This window comes from Culex pipiens, chromosome 2, assembly GCF_016801865.2.
Source record: "Culex pipiens pallens isolate TS chromosome 2, TS_CPP_V2, whole genome shotgun sequence".
Lineage (NCBI taxonomy): Eukaryota > Metazoa > Arthropoda > Insecta > Diptera > Culicidae > Culex > Culex pipiens.
The window spans coordinates 216,520,051-216,544,454 of record NC_068938.1 but is presented as its reverse complement, the minus strand read 5'-3'; the positions used below and the strand labels follow the sequence as shown (position 1 = coordinate 216,544,454).

Sequence of the window (24,404 nt, the reverse complement as noted above, 5' to 3'; positions counted from 1 at the left end):
TAGAAAAGTATGGACAAAAATATTGCCACCAAAATGAAAAAAAAAAAAAAAATTAACTCGATTATTTTGAGTTCAGGTTTCACATGAAATTAAATTTGCTATCGAAAAGTAATTTACAGATTTACACTTAAAGTTTAATTAAAATTGTGTCTATGATTGTCCATTTATATTTACTCATATTTCAAAAAGTAGAAATATCGAATATTAGGTTTTTTTTTTATAAATGTGAGAGTTGCTTCCAAAACTTTAAAAATATTTTTTCGAAAGGTTGAGAAGGTTGCTGGTTGCTAAAATACAGCGATTAAAGGAAAAGAAACAAGAAAATAGAAGGTTTTTAAGTCTTAGAAAATGTTTTTTTTTTAAATTTCAGAAATGGATCAATTGTAAAATTTTCTTACATTAATTTAAATGTATTTTTTTTGGAATTAACTCTAACATATAAAAAGGGCGTAATATTGAATATTTTGCCTTTTTGAAATGTTAGTCTTTGAAAACTTTATGTAAACCTGTTATTTTGATAGGTTTTAAAAAAGCACATTTTGAATTCATTATTTTTTTGTGCCACAGTGCATGGAGCTATGATTTTGGTAAAATCTAACTAAATTTTTTTATGAAATTTTGAAAAAAAGCTTTTATGTTTTCATTCTCTTGTCATGAATCATAATTCTCTGATTCGATTTACAATGTGCAGGAAGAGTTTCAAATTGATTAAAAAAACATTCAAAAATAAATTTCAAAAATAACGAACTTCTTTAAAATGATTTTTAAAACATTATCTAAAATATTATGTGTCTAGTAAATTGGCAATTCCAATACAAAACAAATTTCGTTTTATTTATTTGTAGGATTCGACAAAATTTCAAACTTTTACTTGTACTTAGCAACTATCGATATTCTAAAACCTTCCAATAATTCGACCTCTAACGGTACCTCCAGGAATCCATGGCCAGCTGCGAGGAGTTTCCACTGGGCAAGGCTGCTTGAAGTAAAAGGTGTGTACACCAAACTTTGCAGCAAAACATGAACAAAAAAATAAAATAAAAAAGGTGGGCGCAATACTTTCCCGCTTCTCGTGTTTTTTCGTTGAATAATTGATTTTTCCCCCTCTGGTGTAACTGATATTACTTTTGCAAAGCAGGAAACATGCATAATAAAATGGCGCAAATTTTCCGTTAAAATTACTTTAAGCCACTTTTGGTGAATGGTAATGGGCGCGAAAGTTTTTCCCCCGACCAGAACGAAAAAAGAGTGTGCTTTTTTCTTCACTTTTTAAAGCATCAAACCGGATTAGTTAATCCTCAAACCCTGCCACACTCACACACACACACTGATTTCAAAAGGTGGGGGAAAAAAACCTTCCTCCGTCAAAATATGCGATGAAATCGTTCATTAAAATCCCCCCCGAAATCCAATTTCTGCTCAATCACCGGGCACCAGGCCAAAACCTGGTTTTAGGGCACTGATGCCATGTCCCGGATTCCCCGGTTGCACGAAGAGAGAAAAAAAAGAGTCCACTTTCTGGAGGACAAATTTGTTTACACGTTCGATCACCACTTTCCAATCACCTTCATGTATCCTGTCCTGAAGGTTAGGCTGCACTGAGAAATTGAAAGTTGCTGTTTTTCGAAAAATGATCGCACAAGTTTGCTGTGCTCTTACCATGCCAATTTGCACATTTTCTGATCTTTTCTGCGACCTTTTTTCTTTGATAAATTGACAAATATTTTCAATGTTAATTTTCAGTGCGTTCATTTTATTCAATATCACCTCCCAAACAGGCAGCTGCTGGCAGCCCTGTCTGCACAGTGTTGGCAGTTTGCTGACTTGCTGACGATGAGGCCAGCCATCGTCGCCACCGCCGGTTTGTGCATATGAATTTGGAAGAGGGGGGTGATTGGGAAATAGCTAAATATCCCTTTTAGTTGGCGAACGTGAGGAAATCACTTGAAATTGCAATAACCCGCTCTTTGTGATGGAAAATTTCCTGAAATGTAGGTCACTCTCATGGGGACGATTTTTTTCGTTATTGAAATTGATTCTTGGAATGAAACTTTTTATGATTTGAATATATAACGCCGCTAAATTCACATGAAAAATATGTTTTCACGTTGAAAAAAAAACGTTCAAACAAGCTAGTCTTTTTTCCAGCAATCACTGTTGGACAAATAGCTGCAAAAGCTTCCCCGAATTCGCTCGTTTATTTGCAAAGCTTTCGAAAATATCTGCGCTCTGCTCTGTGTGTGTTTTGTGGTGTGTCGAAATCTACAACACAAACTCCACGGTAGACGAAAAAAGCTTGTTTTCGAATGTGTGCATCACCACAATTGAGAGTCCATCCATTTTTTGGAATTCCATCGGACAAACGACCCTAGAGCCACCGCAGCACCAGAGTGAGAGATCGATTCCGACCCGTTATCAGCCTAATGGAACTCGAGGGATTGGCCGAGGACGACGACGGCCAGAACCCGCAAAGCTCGGCTCGGATGGTCCAATTTCAAGCTAAATCCTTTGATGAACACGAGTTAGAAACACATACAGAGGCTCTTGTGTTGGTGGTTTTCTGGGTGAAGTGGGACGGAAATGCAAATGAATGCCAGGATGATTGTCCGTGTTGGCTTTGCTAGCAAAATAGAATCTGCTTAGATTTTTTAAATTGATTCTTTTCGAAATTTTACAATTGATTTTTACTTATCATAAAAAATTGCTTTATATTTCGTTTTTTTATATACTGAAAAAGGAAAACAATCGGAAACATGTTTTAATATTTTATGGCAGGGATGCCAGTTTATTTTTTTAAATTTACAATCACTTGAAAGATTGTCCAACATTTTTCAAATTATTCTAAAATAAAACATTTGAAGAACTGATTTTAATTAATAAACCAACTTTTAAAAACTGTTGGTTTAGGAGCAAAGAAGAAATAGAATTTTCTTAAAAAAAAAGTGACTTGCCACACTTGTCTTTTTCATTGTTATCCCCTTCACCTTTAATACTAAGTCAATTTGTTAAGTTTGTTTTTTTTTTACAGAACTATTAAGCTTAATCTTTTTTATTTTCAAAATTTTATCCCTCCACAACCCAGGCAAATCAATAAACAAATTCTAATAGGTAAGGTTTATATTCATAAAATCATATAAAAAATACAAAAATAACATCGAAAAAAAAACTGTTTGCAAAGTCATGAAAACTACAAGTATGCAGAAGTTAGTATTTAGTGTCTTTTTAGTAGTCTTTGAATTACCAATATAAACTAAATAAGACAAATTCATATTAAAAAACAAAAAAAATACGAGTGAAAAAAAAAATAATGCAAGGGTAGTAAAATTCCATAACATAACAAAAAAAATAAACATCTTCGAACATAAATTCCGGCAGAGTACATTATATGTTTTAGGTTACAAAAATGCCATCTTTTGAGCTTTGTACACAGCAAAAAAAGTTTAATTTTGGAATGTTGAAAATTTGGTAGGTTTAATATTAACTCTCTTTGAGTTAACCCTCTACTGCCCAAATTTTTTTTTCGAAAATATTTATTTTTCCCGTGTTCAGGAGGTCATTTTGAGCAACTTTTGTTCTACGAAAAACTTTACTTCTCTTGTTTTATGTTTTTCTTGTTTTATTTTTAGTATTTTAATTTGCATTTATCTTGTTTAGTTTATGTTTGTTTTTGATAGTATTTGGCCTATTCTACCACCTAATATAATTACATTTTGCCTATCTAATTTTTTCACGTTTTTACAGTCACTTTTTCAATTTTTTGCATGTTTTTCACATTTTTTGCTATAGAATGGCACCATCATCATTTAAATTGCAAAAAAAAAATGCGTAGAGGCATAGTCTGGGTCTCTACAAAAATTACTGCGTACTTCTTTTTACTGAAAATATAGGAAATGTTAGTAAAAAACACAGCCAAAGTTGACCCCTAAAAAAATGACATTTTTTTAAACATTGGCAAAGTCACATAAAACAAGTTAAACTTCCAACCCAGAAATTTTCTAAAATTTTAAGAGTTCTTCTTTCCAATGCTTTTTACAGATCAAAAATCGGTTGGAAAATTGATTTTTGGCGATTTTTTAGATCGAAGCCCGTCTAAAGGCGGGGTTAGGTTGTAGAGGGTTAACGACCTGATTTTACCTGATGAATATTTAGCAGAAACTGATGAAAATTCATAATTTTCTGATGTAATATTACAATTTTTTTTGACACAAAATCTGTCACAATTTCCTGATGAATATCACCATCATTTTTTTTCTGTGTAGGTTTAAATTCATTTGGAAGTTTCGCCAATTTATTTTAAAATAAAACAGAAAATAGATTTATTCAAACTAATTTTTAGGTGAAATATAAAATTTGCAATCTAATTTACTTTAAATTAATTTCGTTTTCGTGCACCGTTTTGAATTTAAAGCCATGTAAAAATGTTTTTTTGTATAGTGACTTTTTTTTATTCTGTGGAAGTCATGTCCAAGAAGTTCAAAAAATTTGCTGAGTTATCGACACCTAAAAATTCTACTCTATTATGTATACAGTAAAAAAAAACATGGAAATACTACATGTGGGTAATTCTCCGCCAACTCACACAGCAGTTGCCCCGACCCCTCTTCGATTTGCGTGAAACTTTGTTCTAAGGAGTAACTTTTGTCCCTGATCACGAATCCGAGGTCCGTTTTTTGATATCTCGTGACGGAGGGGCGGTACGACCCCTTTCATTTTTGAACATGTGAAAAAAGAGGTGTTTTTCAATAATTTGCAGCCTGAAACGGAGATAAGATAGAAATTTGATGTCAAAGGGACTTTTATGCAAAATTAGACGCCCGATTTGATGGCGTACTCAGAATTCCGGAAAAACGTATTTTACATCAAAAAAACACTAAAAAAGTTTTAAAATTTAAAGGAAATTTAATGTATTTTTCGAATCTACATTGACCCAGAAGGGTAATTTTTTCATTTAGAACAAAATTTTTCATTTTAAAATTTCGTGTTTTTTCTAACTTTGCAGGGTCATTTTTTAGAGTGTAACAATGTTCTACAAAGTTGTAGAGCAGACAATTACAAAAATTTTAATATATGGACATAAGGAGTTTGCTTATAAACATCGCGAGTTATCGTGATTTTACGAAAAAATGTTGGTCGTCGTTGATCATGGCCGTTCATGGTCACCCGCGACAGACACGGACGACGAAACAAAGAGAAACGCAAAAAGTAATTTTTTCAAAGCTTTTTTTCGTAAAATCGCAAAAACTTGCGATGTTTATAAGCAAACCCTTCATGTCTTTATATCAAATTTTTTGTAATTGTCTGCTTTACAACTTTGTAGAACATTGTTACACTCTAAAAAATAACCCTGCAAAGTTAGAAAAAACACGAAATTTTAAAATGAAAAATTTTGTTCCAAATGCAAAAATGACCCTTTTGGGTCAATGTAGATTCGAAAAGTACATTAAATTTCCCAAAAAATTACAAGTTCCAAAAAATTTTACAGTCGAGTAACGGAAAATGGGAGAATTTTTAAAACTTTTTTAGTGTTTTTTTGATGTAAAATACGTTTTTTCGGAATTCTGAGTACGCCATCAAATCGGGCGTCTTATTTTCCATAAAAGTCCCTTTTACACCAAATTTCTATCTCATCACCTTTTCAGGCTGCAAATGATTGAAAAACACCTCTTTTTTCGCATGTTCAAAAATGGAAGGGGTCGTACCGCCCCTCCGTCACGAGATATAAAAAAAACGGACCTCGGATCGTGATCAGGGACAAAAGTTACCCCTTTCACGCAAATCGAAGAGGGGTCGGGGCAACTTTTCCCGATTTCGTGTGGGTTGGTAGAGAATTTGAAAAAAAACGACATAATTACTTATTTTTCCCTCAGGAATCGAATCAGAAAGAATCCCTGGTGTGGTTTTGTTTATTGTCACCCTATGGTGTAATCTTCAATATTTGGTCCAACATTCAATATCTTAGAAGAAATTATGTGATCTTTTCGAATTTTTTTTTTAGAATTGTTTAAGTTAGGTCATAAATTTTGTTCGACTTTTTTTTCGTTTAAAAAATCATGACTTATTCGAAAGAATGGCAACACTGCCAAATGAATTTTGACCAACTTGTGCCAAAGCTCAAAATATGTAATTTTCTGTCTTCTAAAATATACCTAAATAGGCAAATTTCAATAATGGTTATTTCGCGCAATTCAATTTAATGCAATTGTGTGAAAAGTCCAATTAAAAAAAGGGTTATTTTTTAAGAGTTTAACTTTTTTTTGAAAGGATCTAAACACTAGAACGTTGCGGAAGAAATCCGTTTTCAAAATATTTTTGAATAGTTAAATAGCCTTGTTGCACGGACGATTGTAAAATTGTATGGACGAATGATGCAAAATTACTTCTTTGGTCATGGAATAAGTACACAGTAAGTTCCATCCAAATAAAAAAAATACAATAAATAAAATGTCAAAAAAACGATGATTTTTGAGAGAATTGCTCAGCCAAACCATGATGTAATGAAACTGCAATAAAAAAAGTTTTTCGAGTATAGTACAACAATTTGTTGAGATTTTACAACAACAATTTGTTAAGTCAGAAATCATTTTAAAATTATTCCTGCTTGAACAAAGTTTTACAGAAAGTTTAAAGTTTGCAACAATTCTTGCTGAAATATTTTCCACAAAAACTTAACTGTTTGCCAATCTTCACCATTTCGCTCACCCAATCATGTACGTGTGCCCCTCTCTTCTCTCTCTCAGTCTCCCTCTCTTTGCTAGTGGGAATAGTCAAGTGCTGCCAGTTGAATTGGGAAATCGAGCGCGCGCGCTTGTGGGAATTCCGAAGCTTGTTACCGGACCCCAGGTCGGAAAGTGAATTGGATTTGAGCGTTCAGGATCCCCGTTTTTTTGGGGAGCACTTCTGGGGAGGGCAGGGGGAATGCAACGGGGGGGACCTAATCTAGATCGTACGTGTCACAGTCACCGCTGACAAACAACTGGAGTAATGTCTATGTGGGTGTGATGTCACCGCACGCGGAGCAAACCAAATTTTTGCACTGAAACTGACTGAATGGCTGGATGGCTTTGCGTGCACGTGATTTTGGGAACGCTTTTTCGTTGATTTTCCGTGGGAAAGTTGGACGCTTTTTGGGTTTGTGGGTCGTTGGAAATGTGGGTGAATTCTCTATGTTGGATATCAGGGAACCAAAGAGTGAATGTTGTTCAAACATTCTATAAGATTTTTTATTTTTAAGCTTAAGCTCAATAAAAAGTCCAAGATCAATTCCGAAACTCGAATCAAACTTCAAAGCTCACATTCGAATTCCTTTATTTTAAAACAAAAAAATGACACCGCAATTGATTGATACCGCCAAATGAGGAGTGAACTTGTCGTCCCAATCGCGATGAGGGGGAGGAAGCTTTTATCTCGACCGATGATCTCTTAACCACTCACCACAAAATCGCTTTGAAGTGTTTGAGCCGCGCCTGTTTTGGGCTCGCATTCGTGAGCTTCGGAAATCACACGCATCGAAAAAAAAGAATCATCCTCCTCTCCGCAATCAGCATTTCATTTTCGTGTCATGCACAGATGGTTTTCGTGAATGAGTGTGTGTGAGCAATCAGTGATTAAACACGTCTAATGATTTTTGATGCGTATCAGCAATTAATTTAATGATGTTCAATTTGGTTGATATTGATTGTATTTTGAAGCGATTGCATTTAATTTGTTGAATTGTTTTACACGCAAAATTTGATAGAAGCTTTTTCTGGTGATGTTTGTTAAAATCGTGTCGTTAGCTCAGTTGGCAAAGTCGCAAGACGCCATGAAAATGACTTGGGTTCGAATCCCATTAAAGACATTTTTTAAAACTTTTTCCTAACTCCACTTTTTTGAGTGTATTTGTGAAACTAGAAGACTATCATTCCTGTTATCTGCGAGCATGTGAGCAATACATCAAAATTGAAAAATTATGTATGTGTGTGGGTGTCAGCACGTTCAATTTACTGCTTGCTGTCGGATACGATTTTCCGCGAAACTTTCGCCGGCGTTATGGATTGGTCTGTAAGGAGTTTCGACTTTCAGTTATTCCGGCTATATTGTCCAGATTAATTTCCAAGAACTGATTGTGCGTACATGTGTGTGTTTGTGTTTGGGTTTCACTTAACGATACCCGACAGGCTTGATGAATGATATCGATTGCCTTTCCCGAAGGAGATTGCCGCACAATTAATTTGGAGCGTAATTGATGGCGACTGGATTAATCGAGTGAAATTTATTGTTGACCACTTAAATGATTTGTCTTGAAGTTGGTTTAACTTGTTAAAAGCTATTTTTCTTTCATTTAAATTTAGTAATTTCTATTTTTTTCAAATAAAAATGTTTTTTGAACAAAATAAATTCATTCAAATTTAAAACAATTTTAAACTTCTCCACTAGCCTCTAGGTCAGGATATCAAAATTAAATCCTCCGCTGCTGAAAGCGGCCCAGCTCAATCTTTTCACTCTTTCACGGCTCGTTTTTTTTTGCATCCCACTGCTGATGATCCCCAGGCTAAATAAAATATAAACGACCCAAAGGCCAACATCAGCGGCAGAAATCGTAAAACCAAATCAACTCTCGACCACCGCAGAAGAGTGGAACGAGCATGTTTCTGGCGGAACTCGGAACATGACCATCGATTTTCCGCGGGTTTTTTTTTCTTCTCTCTTTTGATTCTTGTGAAAAGTCCAAAAAATATACAAACCCCCCTTTTCCTGCACAAACAGAGCGTGCGAGTGCATGGGGAATAGGGGAGAGTGGATTTTTCTATTGAAAATTGAAAATTTTACTCTTTATTCTTTACTCTTTACTCTTTACTCTTTACTCTTTACTCTTTACTCTTTACCCTTTACTCTTTACTCTTTACTCTTTACTCTTTACTCTTTACTCTTTACTCTTTACTCTTTACTCTTTACTCTTTACTCTTTACTCTTTACTCTTTACTCTTTACTCTTTACTCTTTACTCTTTACTCTTTACTCTTTACTCTTTACTCTTTACTCTTTACTCTTTACTCTTTACTCTTTACTCTTTACTCTTTACTCTTTACTCTTTACTCTTTACTCTTTACTCTTTACTCTTTACTCTTTACTCTTTACTCTTTACTCTTTACTCTTTACTCTTTACTCTTTACTCTTTACTCTTTACTCTTTACTCTTTACTCTTTACTCTTTACTCTTTACTCTTTACTCTTTACTCTTTACTCTTTGCTCTTTACTTTAAAAATTAAAATTAATTTAAATTTTGATAGTGAAGGATTGACCCTTCTCCCCTACAAAAGCACACGTTCCCACACAATTACACATTACACCAGTCCGAGCCCGATGTGTGTGTGTGTGTCGGCATTTTGGCTCGGTTTTTAACAGCTTTGCGATCGTGGCCTTTTCGTCCCGCAGGCCCTGTGGTGCAAGGCTTGTACAACACCTACCCCCTACCCTTGAAATTGAGTGGGTGGTGGTGGTGGGCAAATAATGGAAAAACTTTCCAACCGCAAGATGAATGAATCGGGGTTGGAATTTCGCGCGTGCATGAATTGTGGGGAGCTTTTTTTTCCTTTTTTTATTTGTGTGCTTTTTTGTAGGAGTGTGTTTGTGCGTTCAGGTACGGACCAGTGTGTGTAGGCGCACTTACTGGGAGGCACGTATTCGTACCAATTCTGGATTGCTGGTAAAATAACTGCAATTCGTATTCGACTCGAGATCGAATTATGGCTTTTATCTGTATTGATTGTGGCAATTAACCCTCTACTGCTGAAGATATTTTCTTTGCAAAGATTAGTTGTGTCAAAGTTCTCACAAATGAAAGTTTTGAAACAATTAAATTTTTGATTTTCAAATGAAATAGAACGATGATTGTATTTAAATTATTATATTTTTCTAAAATTGACCCTTTTTGTGACTTTGCTAATGGAATTGTGCAATTCAAGCAAAATAATGTAAATGGGCCAAAGCCGAAGTGTAAACAAAGAGTCTGTCCTGCTCGTTCTTAATGTAAACATCCGCTGACGTAAGCAGGACAGACTCTTTGTTTACACTTGGGCTTTAGCTCATTTACATTGTTTTGCTTGAATTCTCCACCAAAACCGGAAATGGATTTTAATTATATTTTTTGATTTGGTTCATACTTTGTGGGGTTCTTTCCTATGACCAAAGAAGCAATTTTTTGTCTCTTAGGCAATTTTAATGGAAATTTTTCTGAACTTTTCGAAAAAAAAATTTCAGGAAGGGACAATCAAGGACAGTATTTAAAAAAAAATCGAAAAACGGAAATATTTCAGTAGACATTAAATTTAAATATTGATTTGCCCGCCCGTGTGGATCAATCGGACCGCGCACTGGACTCACAATCCAGAGGTCGCCGGTTCGAATCCCGCGGCGGGCGCTCTAAAATTCTTTGTGTAAATATGGGTATTCGGCGCCGTCGCTCCGTGCCATACTTTCATAAATTTAGGAGCCCAGGGCGGCGAAGTCCTTGTAGATAAAAGGAAGACACTAGTGGTTGGTACTAGCAATAGTGGCCGACAGCTATAAAGTCAACTTCGGGTGTTTTTCGGAATTGCAAAAAATGTTGTATGGAACTCGATGCAAAACTTGATTTTTTCAGCACTCTTCGTATTTAGTCGGATAAATGTACGACTCGTGCTGAAAAAATCCTCTTTTTGCAACTTGTTGCATAAACTACTATTTTGTCCCCTAAAACATATCAAAAAATAAAAAAAAAAGTTAAGTTACTTTATAAATCGGCATTTTTTTTTCGTATCCTCATTTTTTCTGAATAGTCCTCATCAATACCTACAACTTTTCCGAAGACACAAAATCGATCAGAAATTCCTTCAATAGTTACAGATTTTCGAATATTTACGTACCATTTGTGTATAAACAGCTACCATAATTGTATGGATAACAACATACAATTTTGGTAGCTATTGAAGGAATTTCTGATCGATTTGTTGTCTTCGGCAAAGTTGTAGGTATTTATGAGGACTATTCAGAAAAAAATTGCATGCGAAAAAATGTTGATTTACAAAAAAACGCATTTTTTTAACCTAAGACTTGTAAAAAAAATTGCCTCTGAGTTATGATGTGTTGCAAATATTTGTTTTTTTTGTTGCAAAAAATTGAAATATAAGTCAAAACCAATTTTCGACTTAAGTTTTGAATGTAAAATCAAATTTTAAATTTAATGTCTACTGAAATATTTCCGTTTTTGATTTTTTTTTATATAGTGTCCTTGATTGTCCATTCCTGAAAATATTTTTTTTTGAAAAGTTCAGAAAATTTCCAATAAAATTGACTAAGAGGCATTGAAGATTGTACCTCTGGTTGCTGAAATGGAGCGAATATAAGTAAAAGAAGCAGAAATTTTTAGGGTTTTTCTAGTCTCATCCAAACATTCCCACATTTTCTAATTCCAATATCTCAACAACTAATGGTCCAATTTTCAATGTTTAAAATTAAAAACATTTGTGACATTTTATAATCTTTCCGAAAAAAAGCAATTTGAGAATATTGGAATCTAACACTTCATGTGGACGTAATATTGTATGTTTGGCCCTTTTGAAATGTTAGTTTTGATTCCAAAACTTGAATTGAATTCTGTTTATTTTAGAAATTTGGACATAATAAGGCATAACAACTTTGAACGGAACGAAGTGATTATTTTGTCAAATATAAACCATGTTTAGTTTCAAAAACTTATTTATAATCGAAATTTAATTTACATTTTTTTATAAAGTGCACCGCTTTAAAGTTGTAGGCATCTCATGTTATTTTTTTTTTGTAATTGAAAAACATATCTTGAAGGGAAAGTTCATTGGCAAAAAACGTATTTTCAAAGAACTAAATTTTATGATTGATTTGGTGTCTTCAGTAAAGCTGTATTATGAAGGATTTGTGATGTGAGTTACTCAAAAACATTATTTTTGAGTTATTTTTGGATATGTTTTCGGGGATAAAAAAAGTGATTTTTGAAAAGTATGGTTCAGCAAAGTAAAAACTATTTGACCGAAATTTGATTTTTAAATAACGGTGTTTTTGAAAAATTTAAATTGCTGCTGCGGAAAAAAATATGATGATTTTTAATGTAAATTGAAATGACAATCGAATAGAACTTTTCAGATTTTTTGATAAATTGCACCGTTGTTGAGTTACACTCGTTTTAAAGTTTTTTTTTTAAGAAAAACTTCAATTTTCAGCCTCAAAAACATAGTGCTTATGTTGGCCCATCCAGAATTTGTTTTATCAGTTAAAAAAAAATAGTCCAACGCTAATTTTTCATTGAAATTTTTCATGAATTGCTGAAGCTGAGAAAATTTTCTGCAGTTTTTTATGGCATTGTTGATCGGATTTCTGGTTGCTGAGATTCAATTCTCAATATCATCTTACTCTAGCCCTCATTATCACCTAAACAATCCAATGGTTCGTTTATCAATGTTAAAGGAATACAACTTTGGTGAACACTTTTGATTTTTGTCTAAAACAATAATTTTGAAATATTATAATATCCAACAAAAAAATTCTTAACTTTTTTTTCTTTTTCTTTAGTTTTTTTTGTTATTGTCCCTTCTCTTAAATTTTGCTAACTTGATGCTTTTAAATTATTTAGTTTTGAACACAATTTTCAATTTATATAGAAAACAGTGAGGTGAGGAAGGCAAAAAGCTTTTGAAATGTTTGCGCCCTCAGTGACAAGTGCAATCAAATATGCTGCTTTTCGCTACTTATCGTTTACTTTATAGACTTTTCAAATTAGCTTGCAACAGAAAATTGAATATAATTATGATTGAAATTAATGGCTAATAAAATGTGTGAATAATTCCACCCAAGTGGTTAAAAAAGAACGGCAAAAATGCATTTGTTAAAATTTATTAGCTCGTGGGATCGGCTTGGCTTGGGGTTTTTTGAGGGGAAAGGGGGATTCGACGGAATGGCCCCATAATGTACCACTTCCGGCTGCCGGATGTGTTTCGGGATTTGTGTGTGCGTGTGTGTAGGTCAGAACAGATGTGCGCCGGGTGATGAATTTCCGGTGATTTTGTGCAATCGATTAAATTACAATGCGGTTCGTAATTTATTGGCTGGTTTGGCGCAAATTATTCCATGTGGGTAATTCTCCGCCAACTCACACAGCAGTTGCCCCGACCCCTCTTCGATTTGCGTGAAACTTTGTCCTAAGGGGTAACTTTTGTCCCTGATCACGAATCCGAGGTCCGTTTTTTGATATCTCGTGACGGAGGGGCGGTACGACCCCTTCCATTTTTGCACATGCGAAAAAAGAGGTGTTTTTCAATAATTTGCAGCCTGAAACGGTGATGAGATAGAAATTTGGTGTCAAAGGGACTTTTATGTAAAATTAGACGCCCGATTTGATGGCGTAATCAGAATTCCGAAAAAACGTATTTTTCATCGAAAAAAACACTAAAAAAGTTTTAAAAATTCTCCCATTTTCCGTTACTTGACTGTAAAAAATTTTGGAACATGTCATTTTATGGGAAATTTAATGTACTTTTCGAATCTACATTGTCCCAGAAGGGTCATTTTTTCATTTAGAACAAAATTTTTCATTTTAAAATTTCGTGTTTTTTCTAACTTTGCAGGGTTATTTTTTAGAGTGTAACAATGTTCTACAAAGTTGTAGAGCAGACAATTACAAAAATTTTGATATATATACATAAGGGGTTTGCTTATAAACATCACAAGTTATCACGATTTTACGAAAAAAAGTTTTAAAAAAGTTGGTCGTCATCGATCATGGCCGTTCATGGTCACCCGCGACAGACACGGACGACGAAACAAAGAGAAACGCAAAAAGTAACTTTTTCAAAACTTTTTTTCGTAAAATCGCGATAACTTGTGATGTTTATAAGCAAACCCCTAATGTCTATATATCAAAATTTTTGTAATTGTCTGCTCTACAACTTTGTAGAACATTGTTACACTCTAAAAAATAACCCTGCAAAGTTAGAAAAAACACGAAATTTTAAAATGAAAAATTTTGTTCTAAATGAAAAAATGACCCTTCTGGGACAATGTAGATTCGAAAAGTACATTAAATTTCCCATAAAATGACATGTTCCAAAATTTTTTACAGTCGAGTAACGGAAAATGGGAGAATTTTTAAAACTTTTTTATTGTTTTTTTCGATGAAAAATACGTTTTTTCGGAATTCTGAGTACGTCATCAAATCGGGCGTCTAATTTTACATAAAAGTCCCTTTGATGCCAAATTTCTATCTCATCACCGTTTCAGGCTGCAAATTATTGAAAAACACCTCTTTTTTCGCATGTTCAAAAATGGAAGGGGTCGTACCGCCCCTCCGTCACGAGATATCAAAAAACGGACCTCGGATTCGTGATCAGGGACAAAAGTTACCCCTTAGGACAAAGTTTCACGCAAATCGAAGAGGGGTCGGGGCAACTTTTCCCGATTTCGTGTGAGTTGGTAGAGAATTACCCATGTATGAAATTTGGTTTGATTTGAAGTTTTTTGGGAACGTGATTGCCACAATTAAAAACTAATCAATTTGGAAATGGGAATCTGGCATGTATCTGTCTCTGAAGAAATGATCGGAACATACCCCACTAATTGAAGCAACTTTCTCCTCTCAAGACTCCGCAATCTTACGGACGAAACTTTGATTTAATTAATCTAAAATCCAGAACTTTGGCACAAAACAAAGCCACAGCGAGTCCGTTGGTTCTGCAACAAATTGCATCAGCTCAAGGCACAGCTCCTCACAATAGATCCTGAACAAACGAACGTGTATATAGAAAAGGATATTTAGGTGAATTCTGGTGCACACTTTTGCCCACAAGCGCATAAGAAAACTAGAAATTGGTTACAAACTTTGGCTCCTTTTGTGTGAAACTTTTCCCTTCTTCTTAGGGATGGATGGATAAGTGAAGAGGCAGCTCAGCTCGGCTTCGGGCTTGAAGGAGGCAACTTTTCACGAAAGCGAAAGAGCTCTTCAACTTTGAGCCAGGAAGAAATTTGTCTGATTGATGGCAAGATGGTTTCCTTCAATCCATATTTGATAAGCTCCATTTTGGTAAGGCGGTGATGCCTGGCTGATTCGAAAAGGGAGGCTCACTTGTTAGAGGCTGAGACAGGATCTGCTTAGGGTTACCAAAGTTTCATTGAAAAATTCATCTGTTAGAATAAAGAGAAAAAAACTATTAAGTAAAAAAGTAAATCTTTCCCTGTTCCTGAGGGGAACACCCATGAAGAGTATCGGGGCCGGCATTTACAAAGCGGATTCAGTGACAGTTTATTTATCAACTTAATGTTAACATGTTACGGTTAATGTAAACATTCCATAGGTTGTCTTCCTAAGGTGTCTTGATAAGGTCCAGTTTGTGACGATACACTACCTTCCCTTACTAAGCAATCGAATCCAGAAGGGAAAAGATCACCAGTTGTGTTGGTCCGAGCCGAGATTTGAACCCCGATCTACCGCTTACGAGGCGGAAGCGTTACCACTAGGCTACGTGGCTCGGTCAAAAAAAAAAAAAAAAAAACTATTAGGTCACCCTATTCTGCATTCCAGACTTCCATAGTAGTGATGTGCAAACATCCTTCCCTCCTAAATTTATGCAAAAGACGTGGTTTGATGGTTAATTTTCGCCTATTCTCCACTCTCTCTCTCTCCCACTTTTCAGGAGCAATCACAGCGGCAACAATAGTTCGAACAATTCGTCCCAACCTTCCTCGGCCGGTGCATCCGGACCGTCGATCCATTCGTCGGACAACCTGAGCAATAGCGGTGGTGGCAGCGGGGGCACCAACGGGGTCACGACGCCGGCCGGAAGCAGTACGCTGAACGGCGCCGGATGTCTGAACGGGGACAATTTCCTCAACAACAATAACAACAACAACAGCAACGGCAGCAGCACCATTAACGGGTTGATGAACAACAACAACGGTACCACGACCAGTAATGGGGGCGGTGGGGGTGGGAGTGCGGGAAGTGGCAGCAACAACAACAGCATCGACAACGGAATCGCCGAGATCTGCGACGTGCCGGACTCGGTGGCGAACCAGAAGCGACATGTAAGTAGTGAATGGGGGTTAGTTTGTGGTGAATAAGGTTTTAATAGTAAAATGTAAATATACCACATTAACAACACATTTTGATTCGAGGATAATCACAGGTTAATAACTGTATCTATTGAATAAAAAATAATTGACATAGCCATTTTCGATGCAATGCTTTCACAAATTAAAATTTCTCTAGATTGTCTCACTTGGCTCTAAATTTATTTTTCTATTGCATCGAAATCTCTAGAAGCTAAATAGGGGAAATATACCTATTTTAATCACTCTTAGCCGTTCGACCAACTCTCATCACTTTTGCCGTTTCCACTATTTAATCAAAATTTTTGATTTATCAACAATGGAGAATTGTTTGCTCACTTTTATTTGAGCTATTTATTACATTGGAACGGTCAAAAACATTTTATGAATGTTGTAATTCATGATCAAAGTGTTGATAGGCCGATAATAGAAAAAGGCTGAAAAAGGGTATCGTTCCCCTAATTAAATTTAATTCACATTTAAAAAAATTATACGGGCAAAGTGTCTGAGAATCTCTAGGTCTATCCTATGTGCATGGCAATAACGGAATGTTTAATTATGTTTTTTAATGTTTAAATGTATAAAGTTAAAAAAACACTGGTTCAAAATTCTGGTGCCAGGATATCATTGCATTGATCAAAGATAATACAGAGAGAATATTTAGGGTAATCGTTTTTGGTCCATTAAAGAATTATAAAAATAATTTGATTGTTTTTCTTAATTTATAATGAATTGATTGTTATTAAAAAAGAAACTAAACGTGACCAACCTAATAAGTTTTCACCCCTAATATAAGCTTTGATTTGTGAATCAGTAAACTGACAAATTTTACCAAAATACATAAAACACTTAAATTTTTATTTCAAACCATTTTATCGAAAAATTATACAAAATACTTTAAAAGTCATCATTGATATGCTGATGATTTACTTTTACAAAATATCTGCAAATTCATGCTACAAAGTCCTGAGTTTTAAAGCTGTAACCAATCTGCGTTGCTAATGTTGAAAAAATATACTAGAAAATGGTCACACTTCTCTAAAATAGCTTAAATAAGCGGAGGAGTTCTCAATTTTTTTGCAAATTATATCTCGATTATTACATTTGTGTGCAATTTCACATCATTAGCTTTTACATGCAAGTCTCCATACAATTTTGGTCATGCAAAAAGGTTACGTAAATATGTAAAAATCTGCAACTTGAGATGGTATTTGGTGTCTTCAGCAAAGTTGTAGATTATAATTAGGCTTTTTCAGAAATAATAGAAACATTGAAACATAAAAAAAAACAATTTCTGCATTTAAGCTTTTTTCACTTAATATTGTATTTCCTAAAAAACTACTTTTTTAACTTTCGATTTTTAAAAAAATTTGTTAGACCCAAAAAGACATTTAAGAAGCTATAGTGTGAAATCTGGTTTCATAGAAATAAATTATTAAAAATAAAATTATTCAGAAAAATTTCGAAAATGTTATCTAAAATTAACATTATTTAAAAGCTGAATAAAATTTCAATCAAATACTTTCCCTAATTTTCGTTTTAGAGTTTTAGTAACTTTTATAAATTTTGAAATTTTGTATTTTTTCGTGTATTAATACTTTATGAAGGAAAGCGCCAACCCAGAAAAAAAATACTCTTGAAGAGCTGAGAAAATTTCAGAAAATTTTCGCTCTGAGACTTTCAAAATCAGATAATTAATTTCTCTCTCCTAAAAAAAATTGTTGACAAATTTTCAATGAAAATACATTTTTCTAAATGTCATTTTTAAAAATGTTGTTATTTGTCCAAATTTCAAAGACTCCAAGAAAAAATATGCAAGCAAATTTCTCATCTTTTGTAACATGTTTATCTCTGAGTTGCTTTTCTTTTAAGAAGTGTTAAAATGCAACAAAAAAAACGAGAGGAAATTGAAAAGATAAAGTTACAAAGTGGTTATAACTTGAGGAAAAATTTTAACAAAAAATATTAAAATATTCGGTTTTTGAACAATATTTAAAAAAAATGTTTGTCCTTTTTTAGATATTTTTGAAAAACACTATATTATCAAAAAAATATATTTAACCAGATGTTTTTTTTTACTAAAGATGTTTTTGTAGTCCCCTAAAACATATAAAATATGTATTTTGGGAAATTAAACTTTTTGCTATTTAGAAAAAGTTTAATAAATAAATCGTTTTTTTATGTGTACTTTTCGAATACTTTTTTAGTTAAGACCATAAGTATACTTTAAAACAAAATTCTCTCAATGAAATCTGTGATTTTAATTGGTATTTTGTTTTCTAAATGTAAATAAATAAAAATGATTATGTTTGACTAATGGTTTTTTTTGATATTTGTAATAACATTTGAACTTGTTTCTGAAACTTTCGGGGATGAATAAAAAAACAATTGAGTTCATTTAACAAATTATATTTATAGACATTTCAATCCAAAAATTCTGGATTTGGAAAAATATGAAAAATTAATTTTCTTAATGCTTTTTATAACGTTTTTTCATCTTTGTTCAAGTGGACCCTCTTCACAAATTTGGAATTTTATGATCACAGATCGATAAAGATAAATAAAGAGATTAGAAAAGTCATGAATAAGCTAACTTTGGTCATGTGCCAGACATTTTGATACGTGTTTTTAAATAATTTGAAAATGTACTAGAAATTTGCAATTTAGTTTTAGTGTCAGTTTTTTTTATGGTTGTTTTATGGCCTTTTTATAAAAAAAAAAAACAATAAAATGAGAGCAATTTAAGAATTTTAACGATTTTTGAACCTCGAATTTCAATAACTGTTTTACTCTACTTCTCTTTGTCGCAAAGGGCTCATAATTGGCATGAATTCATCTAACTAACGCTGAACGAGTCATTAAAGTCGGAGCACCTCGATTCCTCACACGGATAGAAATCCTGTCCGGGAAATCGACAACATTGTTCTCGATTCGTTCTGAAATTCGTTTCAGAATGTTGTCGACCAGTCGTCCGGTAACATTTGCAACAAAATCGAGAACAATGTTGTCGATTTTGAGTGGTTACGGTTTGGTGACGCCTGGCTCAAAACAAAACAAAAAGCACGCAGCCATCCGGGTTGCGGTTTAATCGGATTTTGAATTGACCGTTGGATTTGGTTTTTAAATTGACCGTTGGATATTTCTTTTGGTTCAGTAAAAGCATTCAAGTTTATTCGTTATTTTTATTTATTGAAGCAAAAAATACATCATTTATTAAAAAACTAATCTTTGAGTGTGGGTGTGTGTGTGTGTTTGTTTGGAATATGGGAATACAAGAAATTAGTGTTTTGACAATCAGGAAATATGGGAATCTAGGGATTAAAGAATGTGGAGTTTTTGGGAATTTGGGATTTTCTGAATTTGGGAATTTGAGAATTACGGAATTTGGGAATTTGTGAATTTGGGAATTTAAGAACTTGGGAATTTGGGATTTTGGGAATTTGAGAATTTGGGAATTAGGGAATTTAGGAATTTAAGAATTTGGGAAATTAGGAATTTAAGAATTTGGGAATATGTGAATTTGGGAATTTGGGAATATGTGAATTTGGGAATTTGGGAATTAAGGAATTTGGGAATTGGGGAATTTGGGAATTTGGAAATTTGAGAATTAATGAATTTGTTAATTTGGGAATTTGGGAATTTAAGAATTTGGGATTTTGTGAATTTGAGAATTACGGAATTTGGGAATTACGGAATTTGTGAATTTGGGAATTTAGGAATTTAAGAGTTTGGGAATTTGGGAATTGGGGAATTTGGGAATTAGTGAATTTAAGAATTTGGGAATTTGGGAATTTAAGAATTTGGGAATTTGCGAATTTAAGAATTTGGAAATTTGGGAATTTGGAAATTTAGAAATTTGGGAATTTGGGAATTTGGGAATTAAGAAATTTGGGAATTTGAGAATAAGTGAATTTGTTAATTTGGGAATTTAAGAATTTGGGAATTTGGGATTTTGGGAATTTGAGAATTACGGAATTTGGGAATTTGTGATTTTGAGAATTTAAGAACTTGGGAATTTGGGAAATTGGGAATTTAAGAGTTTGGGAATTTGGGAATTGGGGAATTTGGGAATAAGTGAATTTGTTAATTTGAGAATTTGGGAATCTGGGAATTAGGGAATTTAAGAGTTTGGGAATTTGGGAATTTAAGAATTTGGGAATTTGGGAATTTAAGAATTTGAGAATTTGGGAATTTGGGAATTAAGGAATTTAGGAATTTGGGAATTTAAGAATTTGGGAATTTGGGAATTTAAGAATTTAAGAATTAAGGAATTTAAGAATTTAGGAATTTAGGAATTTGGGATTTTGGGAATTTGAGAATTACGGAATTTGGGAATTTGTGATTTTGAGAATTTAAGAACTTGGGAATTTGGGGAATTGGGAATTTAAGAGTTTGGGAATTTGGGAATTTGGGAATTGGGGAATTTGGGAATAAGTGAATTTGTTAATTTGAGAATTTGGGAATCTGGGAATTAGGGAATTTAAGAGTTTGGGAATTTGGGAATTTAAGAATTTGGGAATTTAAGAATTTGAGAATTTGGGAATTAAGGAATTTAGGAATTTGGGAATTTAAGAATTTGGGAATTTGGGAATTTGGGAATTTGGAAATATGGGAATTTTGGAATTAAGGAATTTAGGAATTTGGGAATTTTGGAATTTGGGAATTTAGAAATTTAGGAATTTGGAATTTAGGAATTTAAGAATTTAAGAATTAAGAAATTTAAGAATTTAGGAATTTAGGAATTTGGGATTTTGGGAATTTGAGAATTTGGGAATTTGGGAATTGAGGAATTGGGGAATTTTGGGAATTTGAGAATTTAAGAATTTGGGAATTTGGGAATATTTGAATTTGGGAATATATGAATTTGGGAATATTTGAATTTGTGAATTTGGGAATTTAAGAATTTGGGAATTTGGGAATATTTGAATTTGTGAATTTGGGATTTTGGGAATTTGAGAATTTGGGAATTTGGGAATTGGGGAATTTAGGAATTAAGGAATTTAGGAATTTAGGAATTTAGGAATTTAGGAATTAAGGAATTTAGGAATTTAGGAATTTAGGAATTTAGGAATTTAGGAATTAAGGAATTTAGGAATTTAGGAATTTAGGAATTTAGGAATTTAGGAATTTAGGAATTTAGGAATTTAGGAATTTAGGAATTTAGGAATTTAGGAATTTAGGAATTTAGGAATTTAGGAATTTAGGAATTTAGGAATTTAGGAATTTAGGAATTTAGGAATTTAGGAATTTGGGAAGTTGGGAATTTAAGATTTTGGGAATTTAAGAATTTGGGAATTGAGGAATTTGTTAATTTGGAAATTGGGGAATTTGGGAATTTTGGAAATTTTGGGAATTTGGGAATTTGGAAATTGGGGAATTGGGGAATTTGGGAATTTAGGAATTTGTTAATTTGGGAATTCGGGAATTAGGGAATTCGGGAATTTAAGAATTAAGGAATTTGGGAAATTAAGAATTTGAGAATATAGGAATTTCAGAATTTAGGAATTACGGAATTTAGGAATTAAAGAATTAAGGAATTAAGGAATTTAGGAATTTAGGAATTTAAGAATTTAGGAATTTAAGAATTTAGGAATTTAGGAATTTAGGAATTTAGGTATTTAGGGATTTAGGAATTTAGGAATTTAGGAATTTAGGAATTTAGGAATTTAGGAATTTAGGAATTTAGGAATTTAGGAATATAGGAATTTAGGAATTTAGGAATTTTAGAATTAAAGAATTTTTAAATTATTGAATTTTAGAATTTTTGAATCTTTGAATTTTAGAATTTTAGAATTTTAGAATTTTTGAATCTTTGAATTTTAGAATTTTAGAATTTTAGAATTTATGAATTTAAGAATTGAAGAATTGAAGAATTGAAGAATTTTAGAATTTTAGAATTTTAGAATTTTTGAATCTTTGAATTTTAGAATTTTAGAATTTTAGAATTTTAGAATTTAAGAATTGAAGAATTGAAGAATTTATGAATTTTAGAATTTTAGAATTTTAGAATTTTAGAATTTTAGAATTTTAAAATTTAAAAATTTTAGAATTTTAGAATTTAGAATTTTAGAATTTTAGAATTTTAGAATTTTAGAATTTTAGAATTTTAGAATTTTAGAATTTTAGAATTTTAGAATTTTAGAATTTTAGAATTTTAGAATTTTAGAATTTTAGAATTTTAGAATTTTAGAATTTTAGAATTTTAGAATTTTAGAATTTTAGAATTTTAGAATTTTAGAATTTTAGAATTTTAGAATTTTAGAATTTTAGAATTTTAGAATTTTAGAATTTTAGAATTTTAGAATTTTAGAATTTTAGAATTTTAGAATTTTAGAATTTTAGAATTTTAGAATTTTAGAATTTTAGAATTTAAGAATTTTAGAATTTTAGAATTTTAGAATTTTAGAATTTTAGAATTTTAGAATTTTAGAATTTTAGAATTTTAGAATTTTAGAATTTTAGAATTTTAGAATTTTAGAATTTTAGAATTTTAGAATTTTAGAATTTTGGAATTTTGGAACTTTTGAATTTTTGAATTTTTGAATTTTTGAATTTTTGAATTTTTGAATTTTTGAATTTTTGAATTTTTGAATTTTTGAATTTTTGAATTTTTGAATTTTTGAATTTTTGAATTTTTGAATTTTTGAATTTTTGAATTTTGGAATTTTGGAATTTTTGAATTTTTGAATTTTTGAATTTTTGAATTTTTGAATTTTTGAATTTTTGAATTTTTGAATTTTTGAATTTTTGAATTTTTGAATTTTTGAATTTTTGAATTTTTGAATTTTTGAATTTTTGAATTTTTGAATTTTTGAATTTTTGAATTTTTGAATTTTTAAATTTTTGAATTTTTGAATTTTTGAATTTTTGAATTTTTAAATTTTTGAATTTTTGAATTTTTGAATTTTTGAATTTTTGAATTTTTGAATTTTTGAATTTTTGAATTTTTGAATTTTTGAATTTTTGAATTTTTGAATTTTTGAATTTTTGAATTTTTGAATTTTTGAATTTTTGAATTTTTGAATTTTTGAATCTTTGAATTTTAGAATTTTAGAATTTTAGAATTTTAGAATTTTTGAATTTTAGAATTTTAGAATTTTAGAATTTTAGAATTTTAGAATTTTAGAATTTTAGAATTTTAGAATTTTAGAATTTTAGAATTTTAGAATTTTAGAATTTTAGAATTTTAGAATTTTAGAATTTTAGAATTTTAGAATTTTAGAATTTTAGAATTTTTGAATTTTTGAATTTTTGAATTTTAGAATTTTAGAATTTTAGAATTTTAGAATTTTAGAATTTTAGAATTTTAGAATTTTAGAATTTTAGAATTTTAGAATTTTAGAATTTTTGAATTTTTGAATTTTAGAATTTTAGAATTTTAGAATTTTTGAATTTTAGAATTTTAGAATTTTAGAATTTTAGAATTTTAGAATTTTAGAATTTTAGAATTTTAGAATTTTAGAATTTTAGAATTTTAGAATTTTAGAATTTTAGAATTTTAGAATTTTAGAATTTTAGAATTTTAGAATTTTAGAATTTTAGAATTTTAGAATTTTAGAATTTTAGAATTTTAATTTGAGAATTTGGGAATCTGGGAATTAGGGAATTTAAGAGTTTGGGAATTTGGGAATTTAAGAATTTGGGAATTTAAGAATTTGAGAATTTGGGAATTAAGGAATTTAGGAATTTGGGAATTTAAGAATTTGGGAATTTGGGAATTTGGGAATTTGGAAATATGGGAATTTTGGAATTAAGGAATTTAGGAATTTGGGAATTTTGGAATTTGGGAATTTAGAAATTTAGGAATTTGGAATTTAGGAATTTTTGATTTTAAGAATTTAGAAATTTTAGAATTTAGGAATTTAGGAATTTAGGATTTTGGGAATTTGAGAATTTTGGAATTTGGGAATTGAGAATTTGGGAATTTTGGGAATTTGAGAATTTTAGAATTTTGGAATTTGGGAATATTTGAATTTGGGAATATATGAATTTGGGAATATTTGAATTTAGGAATTTAGGAATTTTAGAATTTGGGAATTTGGGAATATTTGAATTTGTGAATTTGGGATTTTGGGAATTTGAGAATTTGGGAATTTGGGAATTGGGGAATTTAGGAATTAAGGAATTCAGGAATTTAGGAATTTAGGAATTTAGGAATTAAGGAATTTAGGAATTTAGGAATTTAGGAATTTAGGAATTTAGGAATTTAGGAATTAAGGAATTTAGGAATTTAGGAATTTAGGAATTTAGGAATTTAGGAATTTAGGAATTTAGGAATTTAGGAATTTAGGAATTTAGGAATTTAGGAATTTAGGA

General features: G+C 31.6%; 1 protein-coding gene across 1 annotated transcript in view; it reads left to right on the top strand.

Annotated features, from left to right (window-relative positions):
• The window catches only part of LOC120430087 (beta-1-syntrophin), a 373,089-nt gene that overhangs the window by 123,721 nt on the left and 224,964 nt on the right, over positions 1–24,404 (top strand). Inside the window, exon 4 of the mRNA XM_052708017.1 lies at positions 15,674–16,064. Within this exon, the coding sequence (XP_052563977.1) occupies positions 15,674–16,064 (391 nt within the window). The remainder of the gene's footprint in view (positions 1–15,673; positions 16,065–24,404) is intronic.